General features: G+C 46.2%; 1 protein-coding gene across 2 annotated transcripts; it reads left to right on the plus strand.

Annotated features, from left to right (window-relative positions):
- The first annotated feature begins 1156 nt into the window (after positions 1-1156).
- On the plus strand, positions 1157-11501 carry LOC100731496 (keratin, type II cuticular Hb5-like). 2 transcript variants are annotated; one of them, XM_013159539.3, is made up of 9 exons: positions 1157-1625; positions 3952-4160; positions 5540-5600; positions 6528-6623; positions 7264-7428; positions 7645-7770; positions 9599-9819; positions 10113-10144; positions 10866-11501. In XM_013159539.3, the coding sequence occupies exons 1-9, from the start codon at positions 1203-1205 to the stop codon at positions 11012-11014; spliced, it is 1482 nt and encodes a 493-aa protein (XP_013014993.1). In that variant the 5' UTR covers positions 1157-1202; the 3' UTR covers positions 11015-11501. The 2 variants fall into 2 exon arrangements, with proteins under 2 accessions (XP_013014993.1, XP_063110875.1); XM_063254805.1 differs by lacking the exon at positions 7645-7770.
- The last annotated feature ends 5417 nt before the right edge of the window (positions 11502-16918 follow it).

Consider the following 16918-nt stretch of genomic DNA (forward strand, 5'->3'; position numbering starts at 1 on the left):
CTCATTTTCTTTATCCATTCATCTCTTGATGGATATAGAGGCTGCTTCCAAGGTTTAGTTATTGTAAATTGTGTTGCTATAAGCATGGGTATGCATGTATTATAATATGATGAGTTAAATTCTTTTGGGAAGAATCCCAGAAGGTAAGTAGTTTGGTCAAAGAGTTGCTTTTTTTTTTTTTAAATAGAAATCAATTTATAGGTATCTCCCTGTCCTGCCCCATTGACTTAGTTCACTCCCAGAGCTCTGTCCTGCAGACTCAGGGACAAGGCTATCTTGCTGATGCTCCCTAGATTCAAGTTGGGCCCCAAACTCTCTGTATTCATCTTACATTCTTCTCATACAAGGTGATTCTGTTATCTGTGTCTTCTGTGAGGAATGTATGTGTGTGTGTGTGTGTGTGTGTGTGTGTGTGTATGTGTGTGTGTGAGGAGGGTGTGTCTATCTATTTTCTTGTGCCTCCTTGCAAGCCTGTTTCTCTGAGGGGGACTTCAGAGGTTGTTTTTCATTTTTGTCTTCACTCACAGAAAACTTCACCCCAGGCCTGGGGGCTGGATGGTTTGGTAGGGGTTGTATTGTATTCTAGCAAAAGACAGGCATTTTCTCCTACTGCACCCCATTGCCAGGCTGTCCTGGGCATGGCACAGAGGTGTCCTGTATGTTGAGGAAGGAGGTGGGTCAAACAGCACCTGGCCTATGGCCTTGTCTTTGTGAGAGATCTCACACCCTGATAATTTCTCCAGGGAAGAATGCAGGTGAAGGTAGTCACAGGAAGGCTTTGAAGAATTCCTTTGCGTGTGCTGGCCTGGAAGCGTGGGACAGTGGGCTTGAGTGGGACACAGGACGCCTTGGTCTGCCCATGTGGGATAATGACCCCTTGTCCATTTACAGTGTTGGAGAGAGACTAGGGGCTTGAGATATGTCTAGGCCTGTGAGGTTGAAATATCAGGGGGCAGGTTTATTGTGATGCAGGCTGTCCTCGAGATGTCCATTAAAAAAGGCAGGTTTCATCTCTGCTCTCAGGCTGCCTAGCAGGAAGTTCCCATACTCATAAATAGTGTCCATAGCTTTCCCTGACCTTTTATGTGGTCAGAATTCCTTTCTGCTGCCTGATAAAAGGCAGATGCAACAACAGACCTTAGAGAGAGCTCTGGTTCTTCAGTCCCCTCCACCTTCCCTGGTCTGTCTGGGATAGCAGAGGCATGGCGAGCCGCTCCTACCGTGTCAGCTCTGGCTGTGGGGTCAGGAACTTCAGTTCCTCCTCTGCTGTTGTACCCAAGCCTGGGACTCATAGCAGCATTGGTGCTGTGTCCTACCATGGGGGCAGTGCTGGGGTGCCAAGCTATAGGCGCCTTGGGAACTTTGGTAGCCGGAGCATGTGCGTGGTGGGGTCACCTCAGATGGCAGTGAGTTACAGAAGGCCCCTACGCAGTGGTGGCAGCTTTGGTTACCGAGCAGGTGGCCTGTGTGGGCCCAGCCTTCCCTGCATCTCCACTGTGATGGTCAACGAGAGCCTCCTCACACCCCTCAACCTGGAGATTGACCCCAAGGCGCAATGCGTGAAACAGCAAGAGAAGGAGCAGATAAAGTGTCTTAACAATAAGTTTGCTGCCTTCATCGACAAGGTGGGTGTCCTGGATTGCACTGTTTCTGAACAAGGTGGGTCTGTGTGCTGTTCTCTGGGGATGTGGCTTAGGAAGGGGCAAGGGACTTGGATCCTGATGATAGGTAGGAGAGTGCGGGTGGGAGCACAGTTGTCTTAAGGAGATGCTGCCATCTTTGGCAAAGAGATAGGGGCTAGGACCACGAGGGGCCAGAGGCTCATTTTCTTCTTCTTGGTGGGGGCATTGCAGCAAGGCTATGAATCCTCAGTGCTTCTACTCAAGGCACCTTCCACCCCTGAACTGCAGATAGAAGACAATGAATTTAAAAATGTAGAGGCTGTGAAGAGCATGCTGAATTGCACTTTGCTCACAATGAAGTTTTCTGTTGTGTAGATACTGCTGATTTCCTTTAACCTAACGGTGCCGCTGTAAGTACTCACTATCTTTGGAGAACACCAGCCACTGATATTTAAGGGAGGAAAGGATTATCTTCCAGGGCTGACTGGTGTGATGCCCAGGGCCATAGACTGTGTAGGGAAGGATGGGCCAGGGTGATAGTGATGGGAGCTCTGGTCTCAGACAAACACCATCCTCAGCAAGTGTGCTGTACTTCCATTCTCAATACGCTACAGCCACTCTGCCCTTGCATTGTCATCATGAAGCTGATCGTGTGGCTAGGCAGTTTGTCTGTTGCATAGGACACACACCCAGAGCCAGGAAGGTGGATATCCAGCCCATGACTTGCTTATGGGCTGTGTGCCTTGGCAGGAGCTGCATCTGTGCACTGAGGGCCCTGAACATGCTGATGCAAAGAGATCTTTGCATATGGCCTTTTGGATGTCATCCATGGCTGCTGCTGTCTCTCTGTCTGGCTTTACCATCTCTGCGTTGCAGACTGCAGGAATACGGTTGGTTAGTACTGTAGAGCAGCAAGCGGGAGGGCTTCCCCAAGCCCTTGGCCTGCATGGTGACTCTCAAAGCAGGCACCTTTTGGATAATCAGGATTTTGTTTCCTTTCTCACAGGCATGGTCAGATGAAAGTTCTTTGTATGAAGTTTAAATTCCCAGGGGGTTAGGCTTGAGAGAGCATCATCTAGTTGGGGGCTGGCACTGGCAAACTTAGGTGCGTGCCTGGAAGGTCACATAAGTGCAGCCGAACAGAGAGGCAGGCTGGCCTGCTAGTCAGCACTAGCCTCAGGCTTTTACTGTTAGAAATTCTGATTTGTCAAAAGGGTCATAGATCCAGATTTTTGTCTTAAATCACGTAATTACTAAGTGTTGGCGACTGGTCAGGTTTCTATAGAACCGTGTGTAGGCCAAATAGGCCTCAGCTATGGGCCTGATAGAGCTGAACAGCTGCCAGTAACTAATTCCTGTGGTCTCAGTGTACAGTGAGGCTCAGAGGGAATGAGATAAAGTGGCCTGGGTGGTGGCACAGTTAGGGTGGCAGAGTTATTCTAGTAGGGGCAACCCATCTTGGGCTCCCATGACCAAGATCCAAATGAGAGGCATGGTACGTGTATATTTTTTTAATTGCAGCATACAAATTATCAGTTTAAAGGAACACACAGTTCCCTTCCTGTGAGGCTGACAGCTGCACGGGAGAGGGCTGTGTTTGTTTTTTGGAGATCCCAGAGAGAATCCGTTTCCAGAGGCATTCAAGCTTTTGGCAGAATTAAGGTCAAAGTTGTTGTAGGGTTTATGTCCCTGGTCCTTAGTAGCTAGCTACCAGAGATTGTTCCCAGTTTCTAAAGACTTCCCACAGTCCTTGGAAAGTGGCCCCTTCTTTATTCGTCTTCAGAGCCAGTAATAGTGGGTAAGCTCCTTCTCATGTGTCAAATTTTGTTCTGCCTCCATATGAGCATCTCATTGACTTTTGTGGCTTCCTCTTCCACCCTGAAGGAGTCCTGTGGTACCTTTTGCTCATCTGAATAATCCAGGGAAATCTCACATGTTCAAGTCCATAACCTTAATTTCAGCAATAAGAGTTCTTTTAAGGTCCTCATGTAATATAGGGCATAAGGGAATAGGGCATGTGTATCTCTGAGGAGTCATTGTCCCATCTGTCACATGGAGTCTGCAGGATGAGGTAGTGTTTCATTTGGTGCACAATGAGTGGACAACTGTAAGTTGTGCGTTCTTTCTAGAAGGTGAAGACAGGTAGAGGGAAGTTATATGGGGGATGATTATGATTTGCACTTTCAGATTTTGCCACCGATTTGACCTCTTTGAGAAGGTCACAGGTGGCTGCAGAGTATGGGCCATCCCAAGGGCTAAGAGGCCTCGGGGGACCAAGCCCCCTCCCCAGGGTCCTCATTGAGTCTCTTTCCTTCACCTTGACTGGCAGGTGCGCTTCTTGGAGCAGCAGAACAAGCTGCTGGAGACGAAGTGGCAGTTCTACCAGAACCGCGAGTGCTGCCAGAGCAACCTTGAGGGGCTGTTCCAGGGCTACATCCAGACACTGAGGCGAGAGATTGAATATGTAGAGGGTGATGCTGGGAAGCTGGCCTCGGAGCTCAATCATGTGCAGGAGCCGCTGGAGGGCTTCAAGAAGAAGTGAGCAGGACAGGGTGGAGGACAGTTATTGGGAGTGGTGTCGGTTTTAGATGAGGCTAAATGGCTGTCCTGGAGGCAGGGCTACAGAAGGTCGGGGTCACCCTGGTTCCTACCACCTGGTTCTACTTTACAGCCTATTTTGTTTTGCCTCAACTTCTGGCTCTCACAGCTCTTTCTAGGCACTAGGGTAAGAGTTGAAGAGAAGTAGAGTCCCAGCCTGAGAGGGATGGAATACACTCTCTAGGGCACAGACAGGGAGAGAGAGAGAGAGAGAGAGAGAGAGAGAGAGAGAGAGAGAGAGAGAGAGAGAGAATAAAACAAGAGGCCAAGGCCAGGAGGGCTGGAGAACAGACAGGAGCAGCCAACCCCAGGTATAAAGATAGAGGCAATGGGAGAGATTTCTTGAACGTAATCTGCCAATACCACTCAAGGTATTCAAGGACTTTAGATCATTTTCTCTTTTACTCGGCAGATAAACCATCAAGCTTTCCTTGTGCAAGGCTCCATAATTTAAATACAATGTAAATCTTTCATTTCAGCCTGGTTATTTAGTTTGGTCATTGTGTAATCTAAACTCACTATTAATATTCTCCTTTATACATTGTAAGATATGGACAGAATGAAAGGTGATTTTGACATTAATTGGTCCTGGTCATTTTAACCTTAGTTTTCTTCAGAGTTCTGGTCTTAGAAGATCAGGTTTTGCCAGTCAGAGGGACATAGCAAGGATATTTTCTTCCCTTGTAGTGAAGCAATGCAGATATCCTTTTCAGGGCCCAGGTCAAGGTGTACCTCCCGCTCTTGGCATGTGAGATCTGGTAATTATGGAACCAAGAGTTTATTATAAGTTGCAATTTCCCTGTAATTAAAACGTCGTAGGCACCACTCTCTGAGAACTCTGTCATCCTTGCTGACTGCTTCAGGGAGGAGATCCTATTGGCTTGGAGAAGGGGGCGAGACCAGTGGGGGAGAAATGCCCCTGAGCCATGGGTTACTTCCAGGAGGAACTCAAGTTCTGGTATATAGGGTCAGGAGGAACAGAAGTGGAGAGGGGCTGTCTTTAGAGAGCTTCATGTTTTGCTCAATTTTAGAGTTGAAAGACTCTGGAGAACATTTGTCTGCCTTTCACTTGGCCCACAAAATTTGCCTTATACCTCATCACATAGCAGGTGATTTAAACCGTGATACATCACTGGGCTCAGACTTTGCAGTAACTTCAGCCCAAGTGGCTTTTTGTTGGGTTCTTCTTGGCTAGGAAACAGAAGTTCAGAGAGGCCAAAGCTCTTCTCCAAAGACACACAGAAAATAAGCGGAAAGCCAGGGTGTTTTGCAGCCCTGGCCTCCAGCTGATCGGCTTTTCTCTTGTCTACTCTCTTCAGATATGAAGAGGAGCTGGCCCTCCGGGCCACAGCTGAGAATGAGTTTGTGCTGCTAAAAAAGGTGAGTGACTCCTGTCACATGGGGAAGAATGAAATGTTAAACACTGGAAACTCTGCTACTGGGTGGCCTGTCACATTCCCGTAAATCCAGTTGGTGGTGGCAACGACTTAAAACTCCTGACAGATGACAATGGGCTGGTTTGGCTGCAGAAGTCATGTTGACCACTATTTAGTACCCAGACTGTGTTGATGAGCGTTCTGGAGAAAAGAACCTCCTGGTGCAGTGCTGTTGGGCATCTTCTATGCAGCTGGGTTAGCTGAGATGTGCACTATGAAATCTGCCCTGCTCTGGCCTGGCCACAGCCTATTCCCACCATACTACATGGGGGTGGGGTGGCGTGCTGGCTGGTGGTTTTTAACTTGCTGAGATTTGTGAGTCTGTGTGCATTTAGTAGTGATGGCTGTCATTCAGTGCTATTAGAGAAGATGGAAACACCAGAGGGTAAAAAGCTACTCATGGAATTTTTTTTAAATTTCAAAGTGATGAGTAAAAGTATATGGATGTGTTCTTCAGCAAATAGCCTGCTTGCCAGCCTCTGTAATGTCAATTATTGTGGAACTGAAGGAGAGCTCATGAAAATCTGGTAGTGCAGGTCTCAGGCAGAAGAGTCAGCTTGCTTTACTCTAGGGACAGCTTGGCTGAGATGAAGCAGCCTGACTTTCTGGGCTACGATAATCAGGCTTTCTGTTCAGCAAGATCCTCAGGAGTGAAGAGGTGAATGGCTCTCCACTTCCCTTCCCCTGGCAGTCAGTTCTGCTGCATGCGATTTATCCCACAAGAGGGAATGTGAGGGGCAAACAGCAAAGAGAGCCCCAAAGGGGAAGACAAAGAGTCCAGGTTCCAGCTGTGAGTGCATTAGCCCTGCAATTTGGGGAGGAGGAGGAGGAGCATGCGCATTCCCCACCCTCTCTGGTCCATCTCCCTTAGGACATAGACAATGCTTTTCTGCTCAAATCAGACTTGGAAGCCAGGGTGGAACTGCTGATCAGGGAGATTGCCTTCCTGCGGTCCCTGTATGAGGAGGTAAGAGGATGGGGAGGGGAGATGGGAAGGGATCTCTTGAGCTGTGCCCTATCCTGGTTCCTGGGTTTTCTGGTAAGTTGGGCATTGCTTACCTTCTTAAGCCCTGAAGATCTTTCCTTCTATAACCAGAGGGTGTTCCTCTGGCTTCAGGCCTCCTTTCCAAATGGGAGCAGGTGAGGCTCTTCTTTGAAGATGATTAGAAAGACTGGCTTATCCCTTGTTCACTCAGCAGGACATAACACGAAGATTTGACAAGTCATTTATTGATTTGGCCATTGTAAAAACTCAACTAGAAAATCCAGAAGTTTCACTTTGGGTGTTCTCTGGTGGATTATATTGGCACAGATGGCTACAGCTGATCTGGTAGCTTGGTCCTTGAGGTGGAGCGATCCAGCCACTCTGCATATATCTAAACCTGTTTTGGTGATGCTGACCCAGGCACTAGTAGAATTCTCCCTCATACGTTGCATAGGCTCATAGCCCAAATTCCAGCCTTTTCCTTTAAAAGTCACGCTTTTACAATTGATGGTCATTTTCTAATTTTTTCTAAGGTGTCCTAGTTGGGGCGGTTTTGAGGATTGCCTGAGAGATGGGATGGGAGTAGGATTCATTGCCAAGGGCTGTGTGTTGTCTTCTACAGGAAAACTCCGTCCTTCAGTCACAAATCTCTGAAACCTCAGTGGTGGTGAAGATGGACAACAGCAGGGAGCTCAACATGGATGTGGTTGTGGCCGAGATCAAGGCTCAGTATGCTGACATTGCCAGTCGCAGCAGGGCTGAGGCTGAGGGCTGGTACCAGACCAAGGTAAATGGGAGGGCTGGGCTCCCCACAGAACAGGCAGGTGGCTATACCCCCGAAGCTCCCCTGGGACAGGTGCTCATGCACCGCAAAGGGGCTGTGGCTGGGAGCAGGGCAGGAGGTGCAACTGTGGCAGACGGTAGGCAGGTTGGCCAGCCTCTCCGGGGACATCACACTCTGTCCTTCAACTGCTCGGTCTATGTGTTGTCACACATCCTGCAGTGCCAGGAGATGAAGGCTACAGTGACCCAGCAGGGTGAGAACCTCCGCAAAAGCAAAGAGGAGCTGAACAAGCTGAACCGTGCGGTCCAGAGGCTGACGGCCGAGGTGGAGAACGCTAAGCAGCAGGTCAGGAACACTCAGACTCCACCTGGGACCTGTGCTTCTCATCTGGTTCTCCTTTGCTCCTATTTTTGGGGGCTGCTGCTATCTTTAGAGTGGTTTGCATTTTCACTGCGCCAGAGATTTTGCCATTTGGCTTCTTCCTGCATTTTTGGTCACCAGATTTTCCTCTTTTTGTAAACCTGGTAGATGTAAAATTGGAGTTTAATTGTTTTCATTTTGATTAACTGGTGATATGGAACTTCTCCTCACACACATACTCGTCATTGGTGTTTCTCATGCTAAGAATTGCCTATTTATATCATCTGCCCATTTTCTAGTGGGATTTCTGTCTTTTTGTTGTTGTTTTGGTGGCACTGGGGGTTGAACCCAAGACTTTTGCACGGAGTTACATCCCAGATCTTTATAAATTTTTAAAAGTTTTGAGACTGGGTCTCACTAAGTTGCCATAGTATCGAGGATGGGCCCAAACTTGCCATCTTCCTGTCTCCCAGATTAATGGCATTATAGACCTGAGCTCTCATGCTTGATTTTTGCCTTTTTTCTTGGTGACTTGCAACACCGCCTCATGTATTCTATATAGATTATGGCCTACAGTTAATTGACTTCTCAATCTGTTATAGTTAATTGACTTCTCAGTCTGTTGCTTGTCTGTTTGTCTGAAATCTTAAGCCTAATATGGCCAGGCGTATTGTTTCTTCCCTTAAGGGTTTATGGTTAGAAAGTCTTGAGATAGCAGAGATATCGTCTCATATTTTTGTCATCTATTACATTTATAAATTTACCTCTCACATCTTTACTCCATTTGAATTTTATTTTTTTATATACAGTGAAAAGGGTCCTAATTTAATTTTTCTTTCTTTTTTAAAAAAAATTTCTATACAGAGTAAGAAAACAAATAATGTGATCTCTTTCTCGGTACTACCTCTAGCACAATGCTGAGGTCACACACACACCTGGCTCATTTTCCATGCTCTCTCTTCTGTGTGGCTATTGAATGCAAGATACATCATCAGTAACTTGTTGCTCATTGTAACTAAATTAATGAAACACAAGAATGTGTCACTTTATGGAAGTGAATTAAAGAAGACTTGAATTGTTGTGCCTCTTAACCTTGCTGGTGTTCATTTGCATTCCACTGTGCTGTGTGATGGGAGCCGCTGTGCTGGGAGTTTCTCTTTCAGTGTGCTGAGCTCAAGGCCAAAGAATGAAACCCGTGTATGTGTGCATGTGTGTGTGCGCATGCGTGCGCTTCTGTGTGTGTGTGTGTGTGTGTGTGTGTGTGTATGCGTGTGCTTCTGTGTGTGTTTGTGGTGAGGTGAAACCATGTATGGAGATTTTAGAAAACCTGGGCTTGTCACTACATACTTGGAAAGCCCAGGACAAGTTGCATCTTCTCTGAATCTCAGTTTCTTCATCTGCTTAGTGGGAATCGTAATGCCTGTTCTGACAAGCCTGAAGGATAACTTTGAAGGTCAAACAAGACAGTACCTGTGAAAATGCCTTGTAAACTAATCCAGATATATGGCAGTAGCACTAATTATTATCTGTGCTATTCTAATGTTTATGTTTTCTCCCTCTAGGCTCCCGTGTAAAACTCAAGTGAATTTTACAGTGAAGTGGTACAAAAATAAAGAAAAAAAGCTCCAAATGAACTATTATTTCCCCATGTAGTTAATTTTCCAAGGATACATTTCATTTAAAAAGCATCAAGTTCAAAAATTGACCATTTTAAATGGAGGCAAAATTGGTGATCAAGACCGCTGGAAGCCCAGCAGCCACTCTCACAGGTCAAACCCTTTGCAAACTTCTTCCCTCCTCTCTTCCCCCACAGCGCTGTAAGCTGGAAGCTTCCATAGCTGGCGCAGAGCAGCAGGGTGAGGCAGCCCTCAGTGATGCCCGATGCAAGCTGGCCAGGCTGGAGGAGGCCCTGCAGAAGGCCAAGCGGGACATGGCCTGCCTGCTCAAGGAGTACCAGGAGGTGATGAACTCCAAGCTGGGCCTGGATGTGGAGATTGCCACTTACCACAAACTGCTGGAGGGCGAGGAGAGTCGGTGAGGATAGGGACTCGGAGGTCCCTTTACATTTCCACTCAGGACTGGAAGAGCCCAGTTGAATTATAGCTCTCCAGGCAGAGAATGTTCAGACTAAGATCAGTTCAAACTGATTATGGGATTCAATTATCCCCCCCCCCCATTTTATAGATAGGGAAGCTGAGTCCAGAGGGGGAATGTGTTTCCCCAGTATCAGAGCCAATTGATGGTACACTAAAAAAGACATGGGTCTGGTGCAAACATAGAGGAACTTGGTTCTGATGTTTCTCTTCCTCTTCCCCTGACCCCTGCAGGTTGTGTGAAGGTGTGAACTCAGTCAACATCTGTAAGTTGAGCATATGTAAGCTTGGCTCTCTTGGGTATCATCAATCTGGCCATCAGGTCACATCAAACTGAGGACCAACTCTATCTATGGGCACTGGGTGAAGAGGTCAGAGTTGGAGACTAGGAAATAAACAAACTGGTGATCCATGATATTTGGTCCCCATGTAGATTCATCTGGAGTGTCTGTGAAGCATGAGTAAATTAATGTGGCAAGTTCTGCCACCTTCACGGTTTCTATAAAACAGGTTTAGCCTTTCTGTTACACACAGAATACCCTTCCCATGGCCCCATGTTTTAATAAGAAATACAAAACTTATATTCTGATCACTCGGGGCCTCTGATCAGCTAGCAACCGTGATGGTTAGAATTCTACTGTGTACACAGCCCCTACGGCAGGCGTCTGCTTTTGACCATCCATTTCCTTCAGTTTTGTAGCACCCATATTTCTAGATGATTCCTCTGGTGTGATCTACCCATTTGTGCCCAAATTGTGCATGAACACATCTCAACACTAGTCTAGTCCAAGTAGAGTGAGATGTTCAATTTGCTACTCACGTTCCTTCAAGAAGCAGATGACAATGGGTTTAGGCATGTCTGTAATTTTACAAGTTTCATGTTGATGGTCCCTCAAAATATGAAGAGAATGAATCATTTGTGTAAGCAGACCCTGGGTCATACCGTGTCTGGTATGGGAGAGACTTCTGACCTGTCTCTTTCCACAGGTGTGAGCCGATCACAAGGTGGCGTGATCAGTGGGGATCTTGGTTCCAGTGTCTCACGGAGTGTGGGGGCTGTGGCCAGCAACAGTGTCCTGTGTTCCCCCTCTGTCATGGGGCCCTGCTCCAGTGCAAGGTCTGTGTGTTTTGCATAGACAGGCTGCACTCTAGACCAAGTAGGTCTTCTGGGGGCTGGGGGGAGAAAACTTTTTTCTTGTGACCCCAAAGCTACTTCACTGGCCATAGAAGTAGCTCTCCAGTTTCCTTCTTATTGGAGTTATGATTTACTTTTTGAATGTAAACCCTGGGCTTGGTAGGGAGCTGGGTGGGGGGGGTGTGCAACATGAGGGGTCATCTTTGGGAGGAGACTTTGCTCTTGATGTGAGGAGCTGTAGGTGCTGCCTCAGCATGGAGGGGACAGCAGAGGCAGTGGGGCTGAGGGAAATCCTTCACCTGATCTGAGAGATTGGATATTCTGGGAGTCCCCAAACTATTTGATATGACAGAATGAGAAGACTGGCTGAGGTTAATCAGTAGAATCCATGCTCTTGGTTGCTTGGAATTGTTCAGAATTCGCATGATTCCCCACAAGGCTCCTCCTTTATTCTTTTGATGTTCTTGATTAAATATTGATGGCTACAAGTTTTTCCTTACTGAATTCCTTTATTACTTTCCCCACTCACCCAGAGCCCTGATTGTTTTGGTGGTTGTCAGAGTATGACCCATGGGTGACCACCTGCATCTGGATCCCTTGGGGCTACTTGTCAAATATGCAGCTCCTGAGCTCCATCTAAAATGTGAAGTTAAGTCCAGCAAGCTTCTGGGAAATTGCTATACAATGCAGGGTGTGAGGACCACTATTTCTTGTGGGCAGAGGTAAGAGAAGGGTCAAATAATTTTAGAAATGGAGATGACTTTCCCTCTGATTCTCTCAGGATCATGTTAGTTCTTTTGCATCCTTCCTTTAATTATTCTGAAAGGTCAGATTCATATCCTGGTCCCCATACATACCAGCATAGGGTACATACAGTAAAGGCCAACAAGAGGAGGAGAAGGGATCCTGCATTCAATTTAGCACCTGCTAAGTGTTTGGCATGTAATATATGCATTTTACTCATGTTTTTATAGCAATAGCATTATTATCCCTTTTTATGGGCAAGAAAATTAAGATTGAAAGAAGTGACTTTACTAAGATCATAAATCTGGCCCAGAATGTCCACTCAGATTAGGTTTACATAGCTTTACTCTACATTCCCTGATTACTCCTTCAAGCTCAATGCTCTGGTTCCTCTGGTGCTGCTGGATGACGGTTTCTACTTGGTTTACTAGTTGTGAACATTTTAGGAATAAGAGATGGGAGAGGATATAGAGACTCTTGGTGTCTTAGTTACTTTATGTGCATCGCTGAGACAAAATACCTGATGCCCAAGTTGGGAAAGGAAAGGTTTATTTCTCACAGTTTTTGGAGGTTTCAGTCCACACTCAGTTGGCTCCCAGGCAGGTGGGCATGGCTGGGGCAAAGTTCATGGCGGCTGCAAACAGCAAGCTGGAACCAACAAAGAGAAAAACACACCTTCCTCCTGCCATTACATCACATCCTGGCTCCACCCCCTTGTGGGTGGAGCACTGACACCATCAACCAAAGCGCTAGACAATGAACGAATAACAAATGCACAATTCAAACTCATGAGACCTGAGGGACACAAACATAAACCATGACACTTGGGAACATTTGTGGAAATATTTTCTATAGCCCATGCTCTCCAAGAATCATGGACAGATCATGTAATAGGGTGGTTAAAACAGGTTTCTTCTGGGAGAACCCAGACTTGAAACCCAGACTTCTGATTGGAGGCCGCTTTTCTGATGGCCTGTACAGAGACCGTGGATTGGCGAAGTCAACGTCTAGCTTGTCCCTGGACTGACAGACCTGGGGGAGCCTGCCCAGAGTCTCCTTTGGTGCTGGGCGTCCCACTCTGGATGTGATGAGATGGAGATTGGGATTTCAGGTGGAAGGTTTTTTTCCCCTTCTTGTTTCAGGAAAACACTACTTCTCCCACTTTATTTTATTTGAGAGATTTTAGAAATGAGGTCTTTTTAAAGATAATTTTACCATAGGAATATATACTTGACTGAGACAGAGAGAAGCAGTTGAACAGTATTCCCTGGCACATGCAATCCTTCGGACACCTTCAGATTGTGTTCCCCAGGGCCTCATGGTCAGACTATTTGTTATAGGGAAATTCTTATTTTCTCCATACATACCAGCTTAGGGTACGAACAGGTTCAAATTAAGCCTTCTTAGATGAATTCACAACACATAGTAACAAGAGAACGAGCATAAAATTTACTAATATGCCAATGTGCATGGGAGCTACACACAAGGTAGAGACTCAAAGGAATGACCAGATGCTAAATAGCATTTTGAGCTACAGAAAGACAGAGGGGACTGAAACTCCTGGCGAGAAGTGGCAGTGAGTTATGGGAGGGTAAAGGGAAGAAATGTACTTCGGAGGAGTTGTCTTACTATACTGACAAAACCTCCCAGTAATCCTTCAGAGTGGCTTTCAGAAGAACAGATGAAAAGCCTGTTTCGGTGTTAGTGACCTTTAGTATTTTTCTTTTTTGGTAGTTAATATTTCCTGGTTATTTAATGAGATTCATAGGGAGAGGGTTTAAAATAATTCCATTTCTTTATCCTCTCTTTCTCCTCCTCCTTTTCATTTTTTAAAGAAAATTCTTTAGCCAGATAAAGGATTCAAGGAAGACCAAGAGGCATCGGGGTCAGGGAGGTTAGAACATTGATTCTAAGGCTTTTTCTAGTTTGGCAAGTCAAAGTGTCACCTTTTAGAGTATTTTTTTTTTCTTTTTGTGCTCTAGCACAATGCCTTGACTGGGAAGACTAAGTACATATTTCTTAGCAGTTCTGTGCCCCCTGGCCTTCCACCTCTCACATCAAGAGGCTCTCACAAGGGCCTGCATCCTGGGTGCAGCATGGTGTGAATCCCACCAAATTTGAGCACATGTAAAAGCAGGTTTAAAAGGCCACTGGTGTAACTCTGGGGAAGGAAGGGAGTCCCATACAGTGCTTGCTCCTGGAGTTGGGGAACATAAACTGGAGAAGGCCTGTGTTTCCTTTTTGATGATGGTGGTGCTGATGGTGATGGTGGCGGTGGCAGTGGTGGTGTTGATGGTGGTGATGATGGGGATTTTGGTGGTGACGTTTGTGGTGATGGTGATGATGATGACAGTGATGTTGATGGTGGTGATGGTAGTGGCGGTGATGATGATAATGGTCATGTTGGTGGTGGTGGTGTTAGTGGTAATGGTGATTCTGGTGGTGATGGTGGTGAATGGTGTGGTTTTATCAGTTTTCTTGATTTTTTAATGCCTAAATGGATCCGTATGTGTTGCCCCTACCCTATTCCATGCCTTGGCTTTTTACCTTTCACAATCCCTGCTCAGTAGCAACAGAGTAATTATGGTGGTCACATTGCCCCCCAATTCCCTTGAGTTAATTGGAGGCAGGAAAGTTGCATGAAGCAATGTTAAGTAACCCTTTCCTCACTGCTGTTTCTTCCAGGCAGATCCCCACACCCAAGGAGAGCCGAACTCAGGTCCTAGTTTCTCTAGCATTTAATGAACAGAACACATGGTACAGCCTCCACCCCCGCCGTAACATTCTTATTCCCAGAGAGAAGCAGTGGTGTGAATAAGCTAGATGAGGGGTAATTCCCAGATAGTTATTTCCATGTCCGTATGAAACACAGTTTCTAGTTTTCTTGATAATTAGTGAACTTGTATTTCTTACTATGCTTAGCTCAGGTGAGTAGTTATACAAAGTTATACTTCCTGAAATTCTAGAAATTGGAGCAGGAAACAATCAAAGATACTAGGCTCAAAAAAACAAATGTCTTGGGAGTGTTTGTGAGGATGATTGAGACAGAGGCTTGGTGGAAGAGTCTTAATGGCTTAGAGGGGAAAAGAGAAAACAGCCAAGCCCATTTATCTACTGTTTAGGAGGGACTAATATCTACACTTTTTTTTCTTCAGTACTGGGATTTGAACTAGGGTCTTTGCAGTGAGCTACATTCCCAGTCTTTTTTATTTGGAGACAAGTCTCTTGCATAGGCTGGGCTTGAACTTTGGAATTATTGAACTTCCTGCCTTAGCCTCCTAGAGTGCTGAGATTACAGGAATGCAGTCCTGAACCTAACTCATACTTTTGAATCCTTTGGAAAGTGTTTTGGAAAAGTATCAAAGATTTAAATAAGAATTGACTAGAGAGTTCCGATTTCTCTGGTGAAGATGTTAGTTTGGCTTGTTATGTTTCACAGGAAAGTGAGCTTAGGAAAGAGACTGGAACTTGCTCACAGATCCTCTTTTGACTTGGAACATTTACTCTTCTGACTTTTCCTTGATCTTTCAATTTCAGATCACTTGACTTTGTTGAAATTGTTTTCCTCATAAAACTGCGACCCTTAGTTACTTGGATTGCCCCTGTTGCCTCCTTCAGGGAACCGAGCTTTTATAACGAGAGGGCTGAGGGAGTCCCAGAGTGTTTTGAACCAGAAGAGCTGGCTCTGGATCTTTGAGTGGGTTGTAAAGTGGGGCTGGGAGATGTGCCTGTACTTGGAAGCCAAGGGCACCCCTGGCTGGCTAAATTGGTTGATGATCTTTGTACACTAAGCATAAAAACATATTAAAAATCTTATTGATATCTTCCAGATCTTGGTGTCTTATTTTTTGTGTACTGGATTTGACATTTTACTTTTTTTGGCCCTGATCTGTGGTGACATCAAGTTGTTTTCCCCCAACATGACTCTTTCTAGCCACCCAGAATGAAGAAGTTGGCAGAGCTGCAAAGGATTCAACTTTCTCATCTTAGAGATCCCCCTCCCCAAAGCAGGGGAGCTCATATCTGGTCTAAGCCAGAAGCCTTGGGAGGATTGGGCTCAAATCTACAACTTCTGACTTCTTAGCCTATGACATTTAGCCTTTCTTTTGGATGAATGATGCACCCAAAGTTGAATATTGTTCTATTGTGATCATATGCAGGTCCTTTGGGCACAGAGAGCCAGGAAAAAGGAGGGGGCAGGCAGGAGACTCAGAGGAGGCCTGGCTGATGTCACTTGCAAACTTTAAATGAACCAGTAGTGTGAGGACTTAGAAGAAGCCAATAGAGGGTCTGGAATGAGGTTGCAGCCAAATGCATAAGGCTTTAACTTTTCTGGGAAAGAGGCTGGGTGATAGGGAGGACATTAGAGTGGCAGATAGGCTAGTGGACAGACATTACCCAACAATAGTGAATCTCATTGTTTTCCCCTAATGGAAAAATGGAACTGAGTCCAAGAGAGCTGGATGTCTATAGTTCCTGTCCTCTACAACACATCCCAGGCCTGGGATGTCTTAAGGCTTCTTCCTGGGATCTCATAGAGATTCAAAGTCAAGAGGAGGCACTTTCTGTCTTCCAGAAACTTTAGCTTGATACAGGCTTAGATGTGCTCACTGACATCCCTGGCCCAGAGCCACAGAACAGGACCAGAGATCCTCAGGATCCTAGGGCCGTGTGTGTGTGTGTGTGTGTGTGTGTGTGTGTGTGTGTGCACGCGCGCGTGGTTAGGCACAGACAACAAAGAAGACTGTTGATCAAAGGCCAATGAGAGGAGGAATGTGGACTGGCTTATACAGCCCGATAGGATGGGAGAGAGAGTAGTCCTGGGAGCCTCAGAGTATGAACTTGTACCTTTGGATGGAGTCCAGGTCTAGGAGGATCCTTGCTGGGCAGAGGGGTTGGACAGGCTGATGAGTAGGTGGGAAAGAGGTGATGGAAGGAGTTGGCTCTGGCATAAGAGGTCTACACTTGTGCTGGAATGTGGTTTGGAGTAGAGTTCAGGCTGCTGAGCCGTGGAGGCCAAGGAGGAAGACTTTAGGGGAACTGGGGCCGTCATCCAGGCCTACATGTACTAAGGACCAACTAGAATCAGGCTAAGGAGTAGGACAGGAAGAGGTGGAGTCACTAGGGAAGCGCTGGATGGGGCTGGACTAGAATTGGTGAG

This window comes from Cavia porcellus, unplaced genomic scaffold (assembly GCF_034190915.1).
Source record: "Cavia porcellus strain 051 isolate PalLab524CR breed Dunkin Hartley unplaced genomic scaffold, mCavPor4.1 scaffold_8, whole genome shotgun sequence".
Taxonomy (NCBI): domain Eukaryota; kingdom Metazoa; phylum Chordata; class Mammalia; order Rodentia; family Caviidae; genus Cavia; species Cavia porcellus.